This window comes from Ursus americanus, chromosome 3, assembly GCF_024610735.1.
Source record: "Ursus americanus isolate L20-20 chromosome 3, mUrsAme1.1.p, whole genome shotgun sequence".
NCBI lineage: Eukaryota > Metazoa > Chordata > Mammalia > Carnivora > Ursidae > Ursus > Ursus americanus.
Window position 1 is genome coordinate 5,887,753 of NC_142129.1, and position 16,034 is coordinate 5,903,786.

The 16,034-nt window shown below is 52.7% G+C and overlaps 1 protein-coding gene across 1 annotated transcript in view; it reads left to right on the forward strand.

The window, feature by feature from the left end:
• Positions 1-15,634, forward strand: part of RHEB (Ras homolog, mTORC1 binding) — a 55,553-nt gene extending 39,919 nt beyond the window's left edge. The window contains exon 8 of the mRNA XM_045792290.2: positions 1,375-15,634. Coding sequence (XP_045648246.1) covers positions 1,375-1,467 — 93 coding nt within the window. The 3' untranslated portion in view covers positions 1,468-15,634. The remainder of the gene's footprint in view (positions 1-1,374) is intronic.
• The last annotated feature ends 400 nt before the right edge of the window (positions 15,635-16,034 follow it).

Below are 16,034 nucleotides of genomic sequence, written 5' to 3' on the forward strand. Positions count from 1 at the left end.
GGGAAGGAGCCAGAGCCGATGAGCCCAGACTCAAGGGGTGGTCAGTTTGGTGGACAACGGAGTATGTAGAATTCTCTTATGAATGCTGCGAGTTTCCCAGCGAGCTGGAAAACACACTTACCAGCTGAGTGTGAGAATGGGGGAGAGGTTTGAGAAATCCCAGGAGAAAGGCAAGGCATGAAAGCTTCATCTGGGGAGTGGCTAGACCAGGGAAATGCAGTTGGGTGGAGCCAGGGGTCCCCTTTGGAGTCCAGGTCCCAGAGGAAAAGTGAGCCGGGCCACTCTGGCTGTGTGGCTGCAGGTGCCGAGCCGGTGGACGGCTGGCAGTGACAGTGGGGGTGGGCTGTGGAGTCAGTGCTGGCCAGGGAGGACAGTGAGGACGAGAAGTGGTTAAGGGACAGAGAAGGGTCCTCAGACAAAGGAAGCTGTTGCCTGTGGGGCTGAGGATTGCAGAGTTCGGGGTATTGAGGGAGGGAGGGAATGAGGGAGAGAAGGAAGGTGGGTATGCTGGGTAGTTGACATTGGGTGATGGAGGGGTAGCTGTTGGTATTGACAGGATCTACGTGCTGCCCCTCGAGGCTGTTGAGAACAGGGGCAGTTTTGGTTATCATGAGGGACAGGTGTTCAGCCTAAGAGGGGATTCCCCACCCCAAAATACCAGTGACTCCTCATGAAGGGCTCATGGGGCTGCCCATGGGGCTAGAGGCTGCGGTCGAGGAAGACCGGTCACTGGAGGAGAGGAGGTCATGGGGCTGAGAGCGGCGTTGGAGACAGCGACGCTGCTCCAGAAGGAAGAGGGGAGACGACTCGAGGTTCGTATGTGGCTCGAAGGTGGCTTATATCACTGCCCAGCTGTGTAAGAGTTGAAGCTGAGAGTTTCAAGGAAGTAGGAGGCACGGGTCGGAGGGGTCAGCGAGGAGCAGGAAGAGCCCCGGCCCTGCTGTCAGTCCCGTGGTTCAGGGCTGTGAAGAGAGAACCCCACCCCTCCCACCCCCTCGGGGAAAGGGCTACAGGGAAACGGCGTTCTGGTGGGAATGAGAGCCAGCAGGTGAGGGGGTGCTCGCGCTGGACCCTGAAGCTCCAGAGGCACCGTAGCAGGGGGAGGACTCCTTGGGTGCCTGCGGTGACTGGTGAAAACGGGTCAGAAGCATGATGTGAGGTTAGTTCTCGAGTCAGGTGGTGGTGGTTTGGGGGGAGGAGGTGAGGCAGGGAGGGAGTCCGGGGCTCCTGCAGGTTGGGGGCGTCTGCACCTGCACTTCCACCTGCAGGGGGGATGGTGGGTGGTGGGCCTGTTTGAGTCCTGCCAGCAGTAGAAGTATTCGTCAGGGTTCCACTTTAAAACTAATGCGGTCTAGTTTTCTCTCTGATTTTCAGACGGCTGTTGATGTTTTTAGAAGGATAATTTTGGAGGCAGAAAAAATTGATGGGGCCGCTTCACAAGGAAAGTCTTCCTGCTCGGTGATGTAATCCTGCCCAGAACCGGAGGGCGCTGGGAGTCAGTCCTGCCCGAAGAAGCAGACTGCCCATTATCCTTCCAGATAAACTCAGCTGCTTTTTCCTTCTGTTCACCTGAGAGATTTCATCTGGGTCAGAGCTTTTTCCTGCCCCACCCCCCTTTCAGATTACGTTAAACTCTGACTCTGTCCAAATGAGTTCACTTCCATTTTCAAATTTTAAGCAATCATATTTTCAATTTATATATTGTATTTCTTAATAATATTATGACCAAGAATTTTATCGGCATTAATTTTTCAGTGTAGTTTGTTGTTTAAAATAATGTAATCATCAAAATGATACATATTGTTACACTACTATTAACTAGGCTTCGATATATCAGTGTTTATTTCATTGTGTTAAATGTATACTTGTAAATAAAATAGCTGCAAACCTTAACCCCTCGAGCTGCCTAAGTGTGGCTTTTAAAGAAGAAAACGTGGTCCTCCAGAGGAAATCTTGCCCTGCCTTGCGGACGGCTCCTGCTGGGGGGGAGGATGTGGCCGCGGGTGGAGGTGAGTGGAGCCCACAGGGCCAGCCTGCTGACCTCAGGGGCTTGGGGGCCCTGGCGCCTGGCGGGCCCACCAGACAGCAGGGCCGTGGACAGTTAGGAAGAGCGCCAGAACTGGGCTGGCTCTCATTTGACCCCAGCTGAGTGGCCTTGAGGGGTCTGTGAAAGGAGTTAGTGGCCAGTAGTGACTGTCCTCCCCTCTACCCTCAGAGCCCCCACCTTGAGTGGGCGGCTTCGTGCTGTGGGAGCACCGAGCAGAGCCCTCTCCTTACCCTGCTGCTTGCCTGTAGGCCACTTGAAGACAAGGGGAAGTTAAGAGTCACTTCCTGTTTCTCCTTGGGCCTTGCTTGATGTCCACCGCAGACAGGATCTGATTCAGATCCCACAACACCGAGTTGTTTCAAGGGCGGGAAGTGTTGCCAGTAAGTTGGGGGGGGGGGGGGAGCTTTGAGAACCGCCTTCAGACCCCGACCGCACCCCTCCTGCTCCACAAGGACCAGCGAGGAGCAAGGAGGTTCTCCTTTGCACGGTGGCCGCCACATCGACTCGTAAGTCCCACTTGAGTTGAGTGGCGCTTTCCCAGTGACGGTGCACAGAGCCAGTTCTGACCATGAAGCAGATGTTATCACTGACTTTATTAATAAAAGGTAGTGTTTCAAATACTCAAAAAAAATTTTTTTTGACCACACAGTATTGTCACTTATTAACAGGCTTTATTCTTAGGCCTTGTGTTCTGCGTGGGTCCTCCATGTGTGGGACTGTGTTAAATCCGGATCCACTTCTGAAAGGAATTTCTGTGTAAATGGGAACGTTGAGCATGTTCGTGCTGGAAGCCAGCTCTCACCAAGTGATCCTCGGAGGACCGGGCCCTGTCTGGAGGTGGCCCGGGGTTCCTTTACGTGGTGCTTCTTCACCTACTCACTCCCAACGGTTACTGTTCTTTTTTTTTCCTCCCAAGTTTTTATTGAAACATCAGTTAACATGCAGTGAGACTGTGCTACGTGTCGTGAACACAGCAGGGAAACCCGCACCCTGTAGAGCTTGCCTCCAGCCTTGAGCCTTGGAGATGCTCCAGGGCCGGGCCAGTCCTGCTGCCTGTGCGTCGATCCCGTCCACAGGCAGTTGGTTGACTTACTGGATGGACTGAGCGTGTCGTGCGTTCCAGACGTGGTGCTGCGGCTCCAGGCTTCAGTGACGAGCGCTCACTCCCTTGAGGTGCCGATAGGAGGTGGTCGGTAGCACCTGTGCTCTGCTGATGTTACGATTTGCTTCCCAGCTGCCCTGTGAAGAAGGTGCCGCCCTATTTACAGTCAAGAAAACCATCTTAAAGGGGTCAGCAATTGGTTAATGCCAATGACCAAATCCATTGTGTGTCCTCTCTGCCAATGTGATATCTGAGCTTCTGAAGAAATTCTGGCAACTGCCAGATTTGACTTCAGTTTTTTTTGTTATTTAATACTGTGTTCAATCAGCCACTTCTTGGCCTTTTTTTCTTAATGTTTTAACATTTCTGAAATCAAAAATGAGTCTTAGGATCAATGAAAAAGCATCATGTTCAGAAAGATAATGTTTTTCTTAGTGGTACATAAATGTCCCAGATTCATTGAAATACAGTACATGCAAATATAAAACGAGGTATCTATTCAAAACTATTTTGCAGGGGCCCCCGGGTGACTCAGTCGGTTAAGCGTCTGACTCTTGGTTTCAGCTTGGTCATGATCTCAGGGTCATGAGATCGAGCCCTATGTCGGGCTCTATGCTCAGCGCGGAGTCTGCTTAAAGATTCTTACCCACTCTGCTCCTCCCCCAACTTGCACACTCTCTCTCAAATAAATAAATAAAATATTAAACGCTTTTGCAGCTCACAATAAATACAAATTACAGAATCACGTTACAAATTTAAATTAATGTGATGGAATCTTGCTCAAACTAGATTGTCCAGCCACTTACCCTCTCTAGACTGCCGTGTCCCTGACAGCGCAGCGCTCTTGCCCAAACTGTTCATCACCTCCTTGTCACCACACCCACTGAGTCCTCCTGGGTTCTTTCTTGACCTTTCAGCAGCATTCCACACGGCCAGTGACTGCAAGCCTTCTCCGTGCTTCCATGAAACCACGTTCTCCAGGTCTCCTCCAGCACACTGTGGGCATGAGTCTCCGAGTCTCCTTTGCTGTTTGCTTCTCTGCCAGACCTCAGCGGGCCCTTCTGCCTGCACCCTCTTCCCTGGTTTTCCCTAGTCACAGCTTTAACTCCCACATTTCCTGAAGGCTCCAAAGCTCACACCTCCCACCCTGACTTCTCTGGGCTTTTCTTGTCTTAGATGTTTCAAAGCCCTCTCCGATGTGTTATGTCAATATTGAATACTTGATTTTCCTTAGAAACCTGGGCCTCCCCTAAAACCCTGTTTCAGGAAATGACACCATTGTCCACTAGATTCTAAAGCTAGAGAGTGGGGGGCCATCCTCTCCCTCCTCCCTCTTCTCCTCCCAGGCAGTCCACCTCCAGTGCATACCTGCTTCCTGTGGTAGGTAGCCCACCCTCCAAACCCTTCACACCGCGGACCGAGTCACTTGCTGAAACTAATTGTTTTATGTCACTCCTTTAAATTCTCTAATAATAATCGTGCCAAAATCCAAAATTCCAATGCTTGGAGCTTAGCACGATAGAGCTGGTGCTTATGTCAACCTCATCTGCCCCCGAGGCTGTGCTCTGGTCCCTCTGGCCTCGGTGGTTCCCAGACAAAAAGCTCTTCTCCCTCAAGACTGTGCTTGTCTTCCTGGGGCCCAGAAGGCCCTTCCCCAGACTTCCCACCCCCAGGCCACCACGTGGGCTCCTCTTAGCGAGTGTCAGAGCCCTCACACTTTATCACAAGGTATAGCCCCTGTCTCGATCCATCACTGGATCCCGTGCACACCGCATGCTCGGCTGGCACACTAGCTCCGCCCGCAGTGGAGGCAGTGATCGACCCGTCCGGGCCCCTGACTCCCCAGCGCCCTCGAGCCAGGGCCTGCCGAAAGAGATTGCCCAGTGCGCCACTTGACTTTGTCGTCTCTGTTACAACGTGTATTTTTTTGTGAATTTCTTAGTGGTTGCCCTAGGCATTATAATGAACATCTTAATTCATAACGGATTAACGCCGTGTCACTAGTGTACAAAAACTTGGCTCCTGTATATAGCTCATGCTCCCCATTTGTGGTATTGTCCTACAAATTGCATTTTTATATGTTGTGTAAAATGAACAGATTTGTTTTTGCTTTATGAAGTCATCTTTTAAATCAAATGGGAGAACTTATAAAAAACACATTTATCCTGTCTTGTGTACTCACCTGTGTAGCGACATTTCCAGGTGCTCTGCAGTCATCTAGTGACCTTGGTTCCCGCCGAGACTCCCTCCAGCATTTCTTTCGAGGCCTGCCAGGCGTGAATTCTCTGCGGATTGTGTTGCTCTTCCTCTTTCCAGGAAGGCCTTGTGGGATGTAGAGTTCTGGGGGCAGCGCGTTTCTCCTTCGGCCCTTTCCCGCCCCTTCTGGTTGAGGTTTCTCCAGGAGCAGGTGCGGCCCGCGCGTGTGCTGATCTGCACCCCCAGGAGCCTGCTGTCTTTTCAGAGCCCCCTTGGACACCTTTTCCAACATTTTCTTTTCTTTTCTTTTTTTTAAGACTGTTTGCTGTTTGTCCCAATGTCAAATAAATGGCTGCCGATTGTTTTTGACAGATACTCTGGGAAACAGCGGTCAGGTCAAATAAAGCCAAGTTTTGCAGGGGGGTTTTCCAGGGAACTGCTGGTTGTGACAACTGAGGAGTTTTCTGAATGCGGGGCTTTGCAAGAGTTCCAGCCCCCTCTTGATCTTTCTGGGGCTGCCATCGTGCTGGTTTTTCCCCATTGCGGCTGCTGTTTTGCAGGGCACCTCGGAGTTGGGGTCGGGGCCTGGCAGGAGGGGAAATGACAATGTCCTAAGGCTCATTTGTGCTGAGAGCTAATTGCTTTTCTTTTTTTTTTTTTTTTTTAAAGATTTTATTTATTTATTTGACAGAGATAGAGACAGCCAGCGAGAGAGGGAACACAAGCAGGGGGAGTGGGAGAGGAAGAAGCAGGCTCATAGTGGAGGAGCCTGATGTGGGGCTCGATCCCATAACGCCGGGATCACGCCCCGAGCCGAAGGCAAACGCTTAACCGCTGTGCCACCCAGGCGCCCCTAATTGCTTTTCTTAAATAAACCCCCCGGTTGTTGCAAGCCTTTAATTAATGTTCAGAGTTCTGATCTGGGGGGACAGTTTTTACCAGTGTTCTCCCTGGGTTCTCCGAGGTCCTTACGGCAGTGTTCCCAGTGACGTCCCTGCAGGGCCTGCACAGTGGAACGGGTGGGTGGATGAGCCCTTCTGTGGGGCTACATTCTAGACTGCTTTCCTTTGAATTTGGCCCACGTCCGTTGCGGTGTTGAAATTCCCCACCATCCATGCAGGGCGCTGGGACAGCCTTACTCACTTCTGAGCGCACCCCTCACGGGGTCATAACGAGGAAGGACGGGGCCATCTGCCAGGTCAGCGCAGGCAGCCTGGGACTCAGACGGCCACCGTGCTTGGTCACCAGGAAGTCATTCAGATGACCCAAATACGCCGCTGCCTTTTCGGTTATCATGGAAACGGAAGCACAGCTGAACAGTTCTTTGAGAGGCCTGGACTCCAGGAAAGCCTCTGGCTCCTGTGGGCCGCGGCCGGCCTGAGCAGAGCCCCCGGCCCAAGCTGCCTCAGCCCTGCCGGCCGCGTTTCCGGAGCGCGCGCCTGCCCGAGGCGTCCGGCTGCCGTGGTGACCCCCGTGGACCCAGACTGCAGTGCATGTTAATAGGGGCTGCTGTGAAGGCTGTACCAGTGGGAAACCAGGATGACTTCCAGAGCATTCCTCAGGAGATTCCAGAACCATTCGCAATTTCCTCCCTCTCCCCCAAGAGGGCAAAACTTTACATTGAGCAGAACTTCTGCGTTACCCATCCTGATGCTCTTTCTGTCCCTTCGATGACTTCCTAGTGTGGCGGGCCGTCTGCTTGGAGTTAACTGGAAAGCCGAGAGTGGACTTAGCATCCCTGCTTCCAGCGGCGGGACCTGAGGCCCAGAGATAGCTCCCAACAATTAGTCCATTAGTTTACACTGCACCCCAGTACCCACCGGGAACCCCGCATAAATGGAGCCTCGGACGAAGACTCAGAACAAAGCAGTTCTGGTCCCACGTCTGCAGCTAATGTGTGTCCTCGAGCAACTCCCTCACACTCTCTGGTCTTGATTTCCTTTATCCACAAAACTTCCCTTTGCCAGGGACTGTCATCATGCCACAAGTAGGAAAACCTTGGCTGTCCCCAAGCCCTAATGAATGCAGCGTCACAGTCCTGAGGACCGCGAGCCGCCCTCTGTACCCGCTCGAGGCCTTCACCTGCCGCCCGGGGCCCGCTGTTTCTGAGCTCCGCAAGCTTCTGCCACGTGGGGCCAACAGCACTGGGTGTTGTGGGTGACTCCGGGGTTCCCGGAGGCCTGCACACCCAGAAAGACACGATGGGAGAATCACCAGCGATCTCAACACGCAAGTTTCCCAAATCTGAAAAAAAATAGTTCATTCCAGTCCGGCCCAGGGGGTCAAGAACACGTCGGTTTGCAGCCGTGCTCGTCAAGGAAATGCAGGTCTGCCGCCGAAGGCCCCTGTCTGGACCCATGGAGCTCAGCCTCCAGCAGACCCTGTCACGGTGCCGTGAAGAGTGCCCTGGTCTGCAGACAGACGGCTTGCTCCCTCAGATGCCAAGTAGGGACCTCAGTTCACCCTCCAAGGAGAAGACTGCGTGCGCGGGACACGGGCTTCAAAGGCCCCTCGGCTCCCACATTCTGTTACCGCCCAGGAAGCGGCCTTGGCTTAGATCTCTAAGGCATGAAGTTTCTCAGGAAATAGCAAAAGATTCTGGAATTATTACAGCCTCAGCAATCAGGACCTTTCACCCAGTTCCTCCTGCTGCCCAAGAAGGGCCCGGGCGGAGCTGTGCCTCTCGATAGAGCACAAAAACAGAACGACCCGCTCGGCTGCCTGCTCCCACAGGGAGCGCGTCCTGCAGGCCTCGCTGGCCTCCTAGGGTTTGGGTTTACCCGTTTATGCCCTCTTCCAGCCCCCATCGCTAGATTAACAGAGAAGCCAAGTAAATCCACACCGTAATCCCTGGCTTTTGTATGTGGCACGCCTGCGAGGTTGCGCTGTCCTGAACTTTACCCTAAAAGGCTGACGCCGAGGGCCTGGCGTGGACAGCTGGAGCAGCTGGAAAGGTTACATTCCTCAGCTGTGACGTGGGGATTTTTAGGATCCCATAACCGGAGCCGTTCCGAGGCACAACCTTTTCTGTGCCTGTAACTGGGCCATTACGTGAGGCTGTGAACTGGTCGGGAAGTGCTCCCTGGCGAACCTGGGGCGGGCGGCTCTCAAACGTGGGCCTACCTAGGAGTCACCTGAAGGGCTGGCTAAAACAGGGAGGGCCTCACCCGGGGCTGTTGATTCTGGGGGTCCACTCTGGAGCCCGAGACATCCTCATATCTATCGAGTACCCAGGGCTGCCGCTGCGGCTGCTGGTTCAGGAACCACGTTTTGAGAGCCGCTGACTTAAGCCATGATACCTACATAAAGGGGGACACAGGCAGGAGTCCTGTGCCTGCAGAATCGCAGAGTGGAGGGCGGGGGTGACCGAACGCCCACTCTGCCGGGGACTAGCGGCTGTGTCCTAAGCTATATTGAAGTCCTAATCCCAGGTACCTGTGCACATGGCCTTACTTGGAAATAAGGTCTTTGCAGATGTCATCAAGTTAAGTGAGGTCATACCAGACTAAGGTGGGTCCCAATCCAGCGGCTAATGTCCTTCTAAGAAGAAATTTGGACCCAGAGAGCCAGATCTCACAGGGAAGAAGGACATGCAGTGACAGAGGTCGAGAACGGAGGGGAGCAGAGGCAACCGGAACAGAAGCATGGAACAGACTCTCCCTCGGAGCCTCCAGAAAGGAACCAAGGCTGTCCACATCTGGATTTCGGACTTCTGGCCTCCAGGACTGGGAGAGGACAAATATCTGTGTTTTAAGCACCACCCCCCCCAGACTGTGGCACTCTGCCGGGGCTGCCCGAGGAAACTGGTGCACGTGGGGCTTCAGGCAAACCCTAGCAAGTTGGCCATCCCAAATGACACGTGGCCAGATCACTCCTGTTGACAAAGGAGGAAACTGAAGGTCGGAGTTGTGACCTGCCATCTAGTCCATTGGGGCCACGATGACAGAACACCACAGCCTAGCGGGATTGGAGCAAGGTAGTATTTCTCATCGTCTGAAGGCTGGACGTCCGAAGGCGCGCACAGATTTTGGTGTCTGGTGAGAGGCGCTTCCTGGTCTGTAGACAGCCGTCTTGCTGCGTCCTCTCCTGGTGGAAGAGCAAGGGAGCTCTTTCCTAAGGGCACTCTGGTCCCATTCATCACAGCTCCGCCCTCATGAGCTGAGCACCTCCCAATACCGGTACCTTGTGGATCAGCTTTCAACATGTGATTTGGTTTGATAAGATTCGAGGGGGACATATCGCTCCTGACGTGGGTCACCTAGCAAATTCCTGAGACCCAAGCCTAGAACCCATTTTCTCAGGGTTGACCGTGATCCCCAGATGATTCCCGTACACACGAATGCATAATGTGTATACACACGTATGAATGTGGGAACAGCCATCCAACTGGGCCACCCAGGCGGGGGCGCGGGGGGAGGCTCAGTGCACAGTCAGGTGCCGTCCGTCTGGGTAGAGCTCTAACAAGTGCGAAGTGACACTGATGCTGTTGGACCGGAGGCCACACTGGCTCAGTTATACTCCCCCTCAGGAGGGTGCAGCCCCTAGACTAAAGATCCCTCAAGGACAGGGACCCACATTCTCACCCGTGCTCTGCCACCAGGGGGATAGTCCACATTCCTGGATTCACCTCTGTTTTCCCATCTTCAAAATGAAGAAGCATTTGAACCAAATGGGTTGTTCCCAATTATGCATGTTTCTTGAGCTGGATTAAGATGTTCTGCAAGAATTTAAATTTCCCAATTTTTATCAAAAAAAATTCTTTTTCAGTGTTGAGGCGGTTTTCCCCCCCACAATTTTTCTTTAATGGGTAGCAGGTGCAGCCACTTGCCAATGTGATTGAACCCCAAATTACACCCGGATTTTAAGTGCTGTGTCAGTGGGTCAGGTGCCCTGCCCCCACCTGGTAGCTGCCTACACGGTTGAGAGCTGCGGCGGGAGCCCGAGGTCCAACGGCCAGGTTTGCACTGTCGCCCCCTAGAGTCTGAGGAAGGCACAAATCTCTGCTGATGTCTTCCTCCGCATTGCTGACCCTCTGCGGCTCCTGCGGTGCATGGGGTCCTGAGGCCCGGCCGCCGGCTGCGACGTGCTCGCAGTCCCAGTGCCAATGACAGGAGAGGCTTTCCATGTTTTCTCCCCTCATTTTCCGAGTTCCCTTCTCGGGTTTTCTGGGTTCAGGGTGGAGGGAGATCTGAGAGCAGGGCTGCCGAGGAAAGGGAGGGGAGCCTGACACCACTGAGTGCCGCTCTGCCCAGGGCTCTGCGTGATGTGCCCCTGGTCACCCGGGTGTCCTGGCCCCCAAGCCCAGCACGCACATTCCACCACTCCCGAAGGAGGAGCTCCGTGGGATTTGAGGCCCAATGTAGGGAGTCCCTTTTGCTGTTTCCCCAAACCGAAGCTTTGAGTGGGGCTGTGGGGCTGTGTCCTTCAGGCTTCCCGGCCCCACTGGCCACCCCAGAGCTCAAGGCCTCATCCTGCCACCAAAAGCTCGAGTGTTACCCTCTCTGAGGGCACCTTCAGTGTCTGGCTGGTGGGGTCACACACCCCGTTGTTTCAGAGAGGTGTCCAGCCCGATATCCACCGTCCGCCCTCGGCTGGACCCTGCTGGATTTGAACAGGAAGACCTAGCGTCAGTGGTCAGCTCCCCCTGCTGCAGATAGTTTTGCTCCAAAAGCAAAACCCCTTTCCCAATGTGAATTCCACAAACCTCTCATGCTGTCTGTGTCGCTGCTATGGAAATCGTGACCCCACTGGTATTAGCCGACTGTGCCCACATCACTTGCCCCCTCCCTCCTGTTCTGCCTCTGCCCCCAACGAACGGCTCAGCCTCCCCAGTTCTCAGCCACCATCAAGACTCACACCAGATGAAAGGAGACAGGCCTGAAGCCAGGACGCAGGCCTCTGCCCCCCATTGCCCTTCGCACCCCCAGCACCCCTCCCCCAGCCCACAGCCATGTTTGTGCCCTGTGACCTGCTGGAGTGAGCTGGGACCCCACTTGGCCCCACGCAAACCGGATTGGGTCCCTTTTTCAGGAGTTGGGTTGGAAATACTGAAGGAGTGAGTCCACTGGCCCTGGGAGGCCAGGAGGTGGAGACGAGTCAGGCCACGTGCTACCACAGTTGTGATGCAGGAGAGCGAGCGAGCAAGCAGGCATGAGTGAGGAACCACAAGCGCTGAGGAGATTCGAACCGCCGCTGACCCATGCCTGGGCCACCCAAGCTTGGTGCCGTGGTGCTGATTTCAGGTGACTCAAATTCTATATAGACAGGGGCCCTAAAAAAAAAGTTTGCCTAGTTCTGGGCCTGGGACTTAACTTGCTCATCTGTAAAATGGAGTAACTACAGCACTGTAGCAGGATGTAGGCTTGTCACAAGTGGGGATTAATAAACAATGAGAATATATTAAATATCAAAAGAAAAGAAGAAAAGAAAAGAGAAGAAACAAATCGCTGCCAGCCCCCGCCCCCCCCTCCCGGCTCACTCTGACTTGTAGTTCTGTGGAGGCGGGATTTTATTTGCCCCTTTCCCAGGTTAGGGGACTGAGGCTCAGGGCCAGGAGCCAATCCAAGAGCGGCGTGGCTCGGTGGGGCAATCCTCCCTGCGTCACTGCAGGCTGGGGCTCGTGGACTCTCAGGACACCTTAGGGCCCTGCTCTGGGCCCCGGGGAGGATGACGCAGCTCTTCTGTCCGGTATGTTCAGAGATCTGCCTCTAACCGTGCCGTTCTGGACCAGCTCCACCACCCTGTGTCTAGATGGCTAGTTTTATGTGTTTTATGTTTTATTGCTCAGTACTCAGTATTCAGAGTGCACTTTCAGTCAGAGTTCAGGGTCGCCTCAGTGCTGGAAAGTTCTGAGCCACTACCTCCTCAAATAGGGCTTCGCTGCGGCTCTTTTGTTTTCTAAAGATTTATTTATTTGTTTGTTGGGGGGAGGGGGAAGGGGCAGAGGGAGAGAGAGAATCCCAAGCAGACTCCAAGCCGAGCGGGGAGCCAGACGCGGAGCTCGATCACATCACTCTGAGATCTTGACCTGAGCTGAAACCAGTTTAAAGATTTTATTTATTTGAGAGAGAGAGAGAGAGCGTGTGAGAGAGAACGAGCTTGGGGAGGGGCAGAGGCAGAGGGATAGGGAGAAGCAGGCTCCCCACTGGGCAGGGAGCCCAACATGGGGCTCAATCCCAGAACCCTGGGATCATGACCTGAGCTGAAAGATGCTTAATCCACTGGGCCGCCCAGGCACCCCTCTGCTGCTCTTGATGGCTCTTTTCTGGAATGTCCCTTGGTATATGTTGGAATTATCAGCCTTCCATTCATGTCACTTAAATGTGTTTTCATAATTCCTTATTTGCTCTCTATTTGTTGCCTGGATGGCTTTCTCGAGGTGGGCATATTTTCAGCCTTTGAGTCATTAGACGAGGAAATGCTGAAGACTCGGGTGAAGGGGGAGCTGGAGGAGGAAGGTCTGAAACATGACAGGAACAGACAAGCTGGGAAGACTGTGAAACAGCAACATGCTAGAAGAATGTACGAACCGTAATCTCTTTGGGGGTAAAGGCATGGATTCTGCATTCAAGTCGGAGCTCCACTGCTCACCAGCTCTGTGGCCTGAGGCCAGTTACTCACCCGGTGCCTCACTTTCCGTATCTACAAAGTGGGGGTGATAACACCTGCCTCTGAAGATTGCCGAGGGAATTCAATGGCATGACGTGTGTTGTGTTGGTCCCTGGCTGTATAAACCCTGTGAGATCACTGTCCCTGCGGTTGAATGTACTGTAATCCCAAGCCCCACACACACACACCGCTGCCCCGCCCCCAGCAGTTGGGGGTGTAGTTATTATAACCACCACTAAGGGTCAGGCTTCGTCGCCTCTCGCTAAGCGTGCTTATTCTCGGGTGGGAGATGGGGCCAAGGGGATGTCTGCTAGAAGCCAAACGTTCAGCTTTGGCACTCCTACCCTATCCTAATCCGATACTCACCCCCTGCACTGGAGACCTCTGGCTCCTCTTCTGGGAGGGAGATGTGTTCTGTCTCCTAGAAGCAGAACTGAAACAGGGCCCAGCCGGAACCCCAGGCGGTGGGGCTTGGCACTGAGCAAACCCAGGAAGATTTCACTCCTTCTCCCAAGGAGGCTCAGGGCCCCTCTGGTCCACAGACACACACTCCCCTTAGAAGGGCGCAGAGTCTGGCTAAAGGAGCTCCCTCCCTCCCTGTCCACCAGAGGCCAGTGTGTCCAGAGGAGCGAGACTGTCCCCAAGCTGCCCAGTGCACTTCCTGGGCACGCACTAACCCAGGCCCAGGCGAGCATCCCGATGGCTAACACGGCACTGTTGGGGTGCTTGCCGTCGTTCACTCACGCATCCCGTGGGGGCTGGGCGAGCTCAGGCTTCATCCAGCAGTTTCACAGAGGTATGGCCTCCAAACATGGTGGGATTGGCCCCTGGGGGCATTTGGACATCGGAGGGTGTTCCCATTTTCAGAATGATAGAGGAAGGGCAGGCCTTTAGTGGGTAGGGCCCCAGGATACTTGATATCTGGCAACAAGCCATGAGGAGCAGTCCCACAATTTCACCCCAAACACATTGTATTCTTTGCTTGTTTTTAATAGACACTGAATTTTCCTAGCGTGCAATGTACTACATAAATAGAGGGAAGATTTTACTTAGTTTTCTGAGGAACTTACCAAGAGTTGTTCGTTCACTGTTTCAGAAACTGGGGTCACAAAAAAGATAACAAATTGCAGAAGGGGGTGCCTGGATGGCTCAGATGGTGAAGCGTCTGCCTTTGGCTTGGGCCATGATCACAGGTTCCTGGGACTGAGCCCCGCATAGGGCTCCCTGCTCAGTGAGGAGCCTGCTTCTCCCTCTCCTTCTACTGCCCCCCCTGCTTGTGCTCTCTCACTCTGTCAAATAAATAAATAAAATCTTTTTTAAAAATTGCAGAAGAATACTGTACAATGTTAGCCCCCTGTAAACTGTATATTATTTCCAGGTACACAAATAGTAAAGGTATGAAAACGTTCAAAGAAATAATAAACACAAAAATCAGGATAGTGGGTATTTCTGGAGAAGGAAGGCTTTTGATGATTCTTTTTTTTTTTTTTTTTTTTAGATTTATTTATTTATTTTAGGGAGAGAGGGAACGGGGAGGGGCAGAGGGAGAGGGAGAGAGAAACTTTAGCGGACTCCTCCCTGAGCTCAGGGCCCAGTGCAATCCCACAACCCTGAGATCAAGACCTGAGCTTAAACCAAGACTCGGACGCTTACCCGACTGCGCCACCCAGGGGCCCCTGATGACTTCTTTCTTTAAAGAAAAAAAAAGTCAACCTGACATAAAAATGGCAAAATGTTAAGATTTCACAAAGCTGGGTAATGGGTGTGTTATTATTCTTTCTATTGCTCTCTAGACTTCTCTTTCCTCTAACTTACCCCAAAGGGGGAGAGATTCGACAAAAACCCAAGGTGGGAGGATGGAAGCGGGCAGGTGGGCACGGATGGCTCATGATTTGCCACTTTCCTACATGGAGCAACTGCTCGCAGCTTTCAAAGTGGCACGTTGTTGAGATTTTCTTAAAATCAAGCCAGCATCCTCAACCCTGCTCCTTCCACTGTCATCGTTCCATTCTGAGCCATTCCCCTAGCATTTTGTCACCAACTAGCAGTCACATGTGGCTTAAGATCTTGCCTATTTCAAGGTTCCTTTTAACAGCAGACTACTGAAGATGACTCGCTCAAGGCCCAGGTTCTGCCAGCCCACCGCTTGCACGTGTCGATAGCTGTTTGGGGCAGGGATTCTTCTTGGGCACAAATACGTCACATGAACCATGCAGACCTGACCTCCTTATAAGGAAAATCCTGGCCGAGAACGGAGACATGGCGCATGGCGCGGGGCCAGAGGAATGGAGGTCAAAGTTGAAGAATCTGATCCACCTGTTCATTTTTACCAATTCTTTTAGTGAGGCTGTGCCTTGTCATTTTTTTGGTGTGTACTCAACAGAAAACACCTGAAATTGCTGCTTGTGTTTTCAATCTCCCCACGTCACCTGGGTGCATTGTCTGTGGGCTCTGGCCCTGGTGCTTTAAGGGCAGATACAAATTACACTATGGACTTCAAGGGATAACGATGTGTCAGTGTTTACTCCTAGTTGTAACAAATATACCAGCCTCGTGGGGCTGCTGATGGTGGGGAGGCTGGGGCAGGCAGGGGGTATATGGGAACTCTCTGTGCTTGGAGCTCAATCTTGCTATGAACCTAAAATTGCTCTCGAAAATAAAGTTTATATTTAAAAAAATAAGAGGCTTAATTTTCCCAGTTGAAAATAAGGGAAGAGACTTCCCGTTCCTCCTTTTTCTTCTAGAATTTCTTTCTTGGTTCTTTTCTTCTTCTTCTTCTTCTTCTTCTTCTTCTTCTTCTTCTTCTTCTTCTTCTTCTTCTTCAAGATTTTATTTATTTATTAGAGAGAGAGCACGCACAAGCAGGAAGAAGGGCAGAGGGAGAGGGAGAAGCGGACTTCCCAAAGAGCATGGAGCCCCATGTGGGGCTCCATCCCAGGACCCCCGGGATCATGACCTGAGCAGAAGGCAGACACTTAACCAGCTAAGCCACCCAGGCGCTACCCCCCCTTTTTAAAAGAAGATTTTATTTATTTATTTGACAGAGAGCACAAGCAGGGGGAGCAGGAGAGGGAAGAGCAG